The following is a 6,353-nucleotide window of genomic DNA, read 5'->3' on the forward strand; positions in this document are numbered from 1 at the left end:
TGCATAATGGTGTCTGATGAGGTTTATAAATAACTAACTCTCTAGTTTATAACAAACAACAAATTATTTTACACCCAGAATTAACTATTTCGGTTGCTACAACATCTAGCTTCCATCACAACACCTCACATCCACCACATCACATCTCCTTATTCATATCTTGTCATGTATAAATTATTAGTTTAGGAAAAATAATTAAATTCATTTTATAAACTATATACTGACTCTGAATTAATACGAAGTGTGTTTATGGTCCCTGAAGGAGCAATGAACCCTAGAATCTTCTGATTAAACATTCAAAGCCACGATTTGCGCCTGTTGTCTCTCGCTGACAGAGCAGAGAGGTGGTTACAGCCAGGTTAGCTGCATCTTTCAGCAGAACAGTAAGACTCCAAGTCCCAGAAACCCCCGCGGTCACAAGAAAACTGTTCGGCGGAAGCCAGCAGCAGCTCGTCTCGCGAGGTACAGTCAAATTTATGAACTCGGTATTACTAATCTAAACAATGACTAACACCCGGTTAAACGTTTAATTACCGCTTTAATGTTATGTTGGAGTGTTGTTACTGACATGTTGTTCCCGTTATTTAAACGAGTCAGCGCTAACTGTCCTCATCATAAAAGCACAGTTTATGATGATCGCTAGCTGGACTGTTAGCTCGGTGTTGGTGTCCCAAACCGGGATTGGATCGATTTTAACCCCAAAACAACAAAACGGGAGTTTTAGCCCTTTAGCTGCTGACGTCGTTTGTTTAGTAGACGCGTTACAACTCTGGTGTAACTTGTTTGTGTGTCAAAACCCGAAACGGTGTTGCTTCTGCTAGCATAGATGGTCCTCGTTAGAGGGTAGGAAGTATAGGAAGTAAGGATCACAGGTGAGATTATAATTCCCACACGTGACTGAGAGTTTTCTAGATCATCACGTTTCTGTTTTATTCTTTATTTCGTTTAGGGGAAACAAAACTATTTATTTAATTTGCTTAAACTAGCTGTCATATTTCCATATTTAAATAAGGAATGAGACTTAGGGGGGAAACGCTAAACTGTTGATAACTTTTACATAAAAATTTCAAAATAATGCAAACTTTATGCACACGGTTTTGTTGTTCTTTGCATATTTTTTGCAGGAGTTTTCATAGTGGCTACAGCTCTTCTAGATGCATACCGGTGTGTTGTAATCTGATCTGAAGCGGCTTTGATTTGAAAACACTTTTTGTTTTGCTTTCACATTCTGGATAAACTAAACAAATACTAAACATCTGGGCTCACCTTGAGAAGACAGCTGGATCAAACATGAGGAGAAATCTGACCTACTTTGTTAAATAATGGAGTTGATTCTGTAAATATGGATTTAGTTTATGTTTATGTGAAACTGTTAGTGAACTGGGTGAATGTGGCTCAGCACACAGCGGTGTCAGAGTATTCTGATAGCTTTGTTATGTTTCAGGTAAACAAAGCCCACCCCTTGACTGTCACACACAGGAATGGAGCAAAGGTCAACATTTTCTCTGACATGAGCTGCAGCCAGTAGCAGTTTAACCACCTCGTCATCTGCCTGGACAATGGTTTGCTCACTTCAGCGTCCTCTGACTCTGGCAGGAAGAGGATAAGAGAAGACTTCACAAAGTCGCCTGGTGTTCCTCATATGGTGATCTGACACAGCTGGAAGGTTTCTCCCTGCGTCCAGGCGTAAGCTCCAACAGCTGCCAGGATGTCATCAGATGATACAACGACCAGCGGGGACAGATCAAAGCGGGACGAAGGTCTGAAAGTTTCTCCATCTGAGGACGTGGGAGATGTGGAGACGAGTGCTGCTGCCAGGTCGGAGGTCCAGTCTCCCTGTGAGAACCCCCCAGAAGTCACCACACAGTTAACGTGTTCTGTGCTTTACTTGTGTTTCTACGGGTTCATGACCTCGGTGCGGCCCGGGGAACCCTTCATAACCCCAAATCTGCTGAGCTCAGAGAAGAACTTCACCAGGGGGGAGGTCAGTGGTCCGTGTTATTCCGCCTTAACCTCCAGAACAGGCTAGCCTCCACGCGTAAAGCTCCGGATGAATGTGTTCTCTGTAGGGACTTTACTGCTCCACCTGACTGTGGTCAAAGTTCACATTCCACCTTAACAGATTTGTTAAGGTGGAATGTGACTTCTAGAGTAGTGATGTTTGCGTTTTTATTGATTATGACTCATTTTCAGTCACTGCCAAAGGATTTTAACATGTTGGTATCAGATTTGCAGCAGAGCTAAAACAAGCTGGAACATTTTCTGCTCAGAGATTTTCTTCGTTAGAGCAGAATTTTCACAAGATAAAAAAACAATAATTTAGTCACCCAGTCGATAAAACTGGCCAGAGTTCACATTTTAAAGTGACTGCAGGCTCCAAACATGCACGTTAGCCGGTCGCAGAGATGAGAATAAACAGGAAGTGATGTAATCCTTTTTGTAATTAAATCTTCATGTTGCTATAAAAGCAGAGAAGAGCTGCTGTCTGAGTGTAAGACGTGGCATTTTAAAGTAGGTGTTGATGTGGAAATCTGAAGAAACGGTTGAAGATCTGTGGATTCTGTGTTTGGATGACGTTTTGCTGTTCGGCCATCTTTACTCTCACCACAGAGTCGAGCTTAGGCACATTTCTGAACGTACAGACGCCTCACACGCCTGAAACAACAACAGTGGTCTCCAGCACCTGTGATGGTTAAATATTAAAGTGGGATTAAAACAAACTTTTTATCTGTAACGATTTCTGCTGTTTAGTAAATTCCCCGTCTTTACGCGTTTTTAACCGGGTCATCTTCTTTTATCTTCACAGTTTCCATAAGTCTTAATGTGAAAAACTAAAGTTTTCTTTAAAACGGGATTTGATTCTCGTAACTCAGGAGTGTAGCTGTTGGATAAAGCAGCAGAGGAAAAGTAGAGGTTGTGTTTTTGGACCTGTTCTGAAGAACCCGTCCCTCTCATCCCTCCAGGTGACCAATGAGATCACGCCGGTGCTGACCTACTCCTACATGGCCGTGCTGGTGCCCACGTTCCTGCTGACGGACCTCCTGCGCTACAAGCCGGTCTTGATCCTCCAGGGCATCAGTCACGTGGTCATCTGGGTTCTGATGCTCCTGGGCACCACACTGCTGCACATGCAGCTTATGGAGTTCTGCTATGGGATCACCATGGCTTGCAGAGTGGCCTACTCCTCCTACATCTTCTCCCTGGTCAGCCCAGCGCTCTACCAGCGCGTGGCGGGCTACTCGCGCTCCGCCGTCCTTTTGGGGGTCTTCACCAGCTCTGTTCTGGGCCAGCTGTGCATGTCTCTGGGCAACGTGACCTTCTACACGCTGGACGCCATCTCCTTGGGCTTCGTGAGCTTCGGTTTGCTGCTGGCTCTGTGCCTGCCGTGGCCTAAACGCTCCTTGTTCTTCAATCGGACTAAGAATCAGGAGCAGAAGGAGCTGGGAGCGGCGGCTCAGTCCGAGCTGGACAAAATCAACCCAAAAGCCGAAAGGTCGTCCTCCGCGTCATGCTGGAAGGACTCCATCCTTTTTCAGATGCTGCTGGAACTGAGGAACGTTGTGAGAAGACCCAACCTGAGGCTCTGGTCCCTGTGGTGGGTGTTCAACTCCACCGGCTACTACCTGGTGCTGTTCTACGTCCACATCCTGTGGAATGATATCCAAGTCGACACGGAGGACAAGAAGGTTTACAACGGAGGAGTGGAGGCTGCTGCCACCTTGCTGAGTGAGCAGATCCCAGAAACGTCGTTAACTTCCTGTTGGGTCTATTGGAAACATCTCTGTTATTAATTATCATTAAAATTTGCTCCACCGGGCTTGTCGTTAACTAAATCAGCTCCACTTGCCACTGCAGGAGGGTCGTGAACACATGAAGTCATAAAGTATCCAGTAAAGTCATCTGTCAGCTGTTTTTATGAGGTGACATCACTCACTTGGACCAGGACCCGCCCGATAGGATCACAGGTGCTGTTAACCTGTCTTCGTGAAGCATTAGTGCTGATAAGTGAAAGGTTATGATGTCAGTTAAAAGGAAATCAAATAACGGTTCAAAGGTCAAGCCACCTTCCTTCAGGCTCCGCCCCAGAGCCTTATAGTCGTAGAAAACGTTACAACAGACACCACACCCGGTGGCTAATCCCTAACGCGATGCTACTACCAGACTAATTAGTATGCTAGCTTATGTAGCTAGCCCGGCTCTAGCTGCACTTCCTGTTCGGCTGCTCTGATTCATGCACATAGACAAGTGTGTGGGAGGGAGGGTCAGGGGAGCAGTCATTAAGATCGGGACCTTCACACAGATTGGATGGTTGGTTTCAGAGCTGTTTGACAAAGAAACGCTCCAGGAAAATGTCTGCGGCACCTTTAACCTCATCCTGATGATGTTTCTGACTTTTAGACTAACTCTGGATCTTTCTTGTTGAACAGGTGCGGGCACTTCATTCGTGGCAGGCTTTGTGAAAATTCGTTGGAACGTCTGGTCCGAGCTGGTCATTGGGATCATCACTGCGCTGCAGGCGGGCCTGCTGCTCCTCATGCGCGACACCAACAACATCTGGGTCTGTTATGTTTCCTACATCCTCTTCAGAGGCGTCTACCAGTTCCTGGTTCCCGTCGCCACGTGAGTACCCGTGATGCTGCGGTAGGGACGTGAAAGCTGCTGCTGATCAGGATTCAGCAGACTGGTGAGTCATGATGTTGTCGTCTCTGAAGCTTCCAGATCGCCTCGTCGCTCACCAAGGAACTCTGCGCTCTGGTGTTTGGGATCAACACCTTCTTTGGGACGATACTGAAGACCATCATCAACCTGATCTTTACAGACAAACGGGGCCTGGCATTGGACGTGAAGTCTCAGGTGATCCCATGTCATCTTCAGATGGTTCCATCTAGATGGAAAATGGATGATCACGCTGCCTACGTGTGCCTCTAGAGTCGGATTCATTCTCTAATTCTTGTTGCAGTTCCGGCTGTACTTCGTCTACTTCACCATCCTGACGGTGGTCTACCTGGTCTGCGCCGCCGTGGTGATCATCCGTCACTTCCGGAGCCAGCGAGGGGGAGGAGCTGCTGCCAGCATCCCGGCCACGGAGCTCGGCGTGGTTCCCATCACCTCCGAGACAGAACTCCTGAGCAACGGCAAACGGGTCGACCCCTGACCAGCTTATGATGAACCTGAGCCTGAATCATCTCAGTGCCTTTTTCTGCTGTAGACCCCCCCCCCCAGGCAGGTCAGCATCATGTTTAAATCGGACCCGCCCACCACGCTGGTTATTATCACGCTGACCACCATGAATGTGGTGCATTTACAGGACTTTTGTAGCTCATTTGTAGGGTTTTATATTCATTAACAGGGTAGTTCGTGTTAAAAACACGATGATGTTGCATCCTATCTGCTCCTTCTGGGCTTTTCCCCTCTTCCTGTAGTTTATTACATGAAGTGACTCGTAAAAAGGATGTGACTCGAGGGCTTTTGAGTGAAACGTTCTCTTACAAACGACTGAATGAATGTAGAAAAGCGGTTTTTAAAAAAGAAATCAGATGTTTATTTTTTATTCACAAATAAATGGCTTTCAGCAGGTTTTGTTGGTTTTTATATGAAACTTGTTTGATTCTCAGCCCGTGTAAGTTGGAGATGCTGCTGTTCATATCCTGGTGGACTTTATGAATCAAGTCTGATCTTGTTTGCTGCCTGGAGCTCTCAGACGTTACCCGACCTTCTCTCTGGGTTCTTCAGCTTCCGCTGCCTCAGAAACACGTGAGATCTGGATCGGTGTCTGATTCTTTAGTCAGCTGTTGCTGCTCTCAGCAGGAAGGCTTCAGAGCAGCAGCTGGCCTGTGGTGAGAAGACTGTTGTTGCAGCTGAAAACTAAAATCTGATCAACTTCCTGATACTTAATCTTCTGACCCCAGACAATGCTAGATTGTTCTGTTGAAATAGATAAAAGTATTTTGTTTCAGATCAGGCAAAGATAAGCTGAGTGACAGAACTCGGGCTTCATTTATTAAACTGGAACAATGGGAGATGACGGCTAAAAGATCTCAAAAAGCAAAGTAACTCATCTGATGATCCCAAAGACTTCTGGGTAAAAATCCTGGAAGCTGAGCGTCCCGTTTCCATCACCATAGCAACAGTCAGACACGGTGGTGGTAATGTGATGGTCCGGTGCTGCTTCAGGACCAGCATGAATTCTGCTCCAGCAGAACATCTGACCTTTGACCTTTCCTGCTGATGTGTCAGAATTCAGATGACTAAAGCAGAGCGGGACCAAACTCCTCGGTGGAGAAACTCAGAACCAGTTACTCCACATGCTTGGTGGTGTTGGAACCAGTTGCTTTATGACATAACCATTTCAG

General features: G+C 46.2%; 1 protein-coding gene across 3 annotated transcripts; it reads left to right on the forward strand.

The window, feature by feature from the left end:
* Positions 1-343: 343 nt before the first annotated feature.
* On the forward strand, positions 344-5,577 carry slc19a1 (solute carrier family 19 member 1). 3 transcript variants are annotated; one of them, XM_015952271.3, is made up of 6 exons: positions 344-462; positions 1,445-1,984; positions 2,964-3,726; positions 4,428-4,620; positions 4,713-4,854; positions 4,961-5,577. In XM_015952271.3, the coding sequence occupies exons 2-6, from the start codon at positions 1,709-1,711 to the stop codon at positions 5,153-5,155; spliced, it is 1,569 nt and encodes a 522-aa protein (XP_015807757.1). In that variant the 5' UTR covers positions 344-462; positions 1,445-1,708; the 3' UTR covers positions 5,156-5,577. The 3 variants fall into 3 exon arrangements, with proteins under 3 accessions (XP_015807757.1, XP_054598983.1, XP_015807758.1); XM_054743008.2 differs by having other exon boundaries at positions 1,445-1,838; XM_015952272.3 differs by lacking the exon at positions 344-462 and adding an exon at positions 475-872.
* Positions 5,578-6,353: the final 776 nt, after the last annotated feature.

Source organism: Nothobranchius furzeri, chromosome 14 (assembly GCF_043380555.1).
Source record: "Nothobranchius furzeri strain GRZ-AD chromosome 14, NfurGRZ-RIMD1, whole genome shotgun sequence".
Lineage (NCBI taxonomy): Eukaryota > Metazoa > Chordata > Actinopteri > Cyprinodontiformes > Nothobranchiidae > Nothobranchius > Nothobranchius furzeri.

Excerpts from the sequence above, each read along its gene's own strand:
- slc19a1 (XM_015952271.3), top strand. The coding sequence starts at position 1,709 with ATGTCATCAGATGATACAACGACCAGCGGGGACAGATCAAAGCGGGAC. Across the intron at positions 1,985-2,963 it reads AGAACTTCACCAGGGGGGAG|GTGACCAATGAGATCACGCC; the intron begins GTCAGTGGTCCG and ends TCATCCCTCCAG. Across the intron at positions 4,621-4,712 it reads TTCCTGGTTCCCGTCGCCAC|CTTCCAGATCGCCTCGTCGC; the intron begins GTGAGTACCCGT and ends TCGTCTCTGAAG.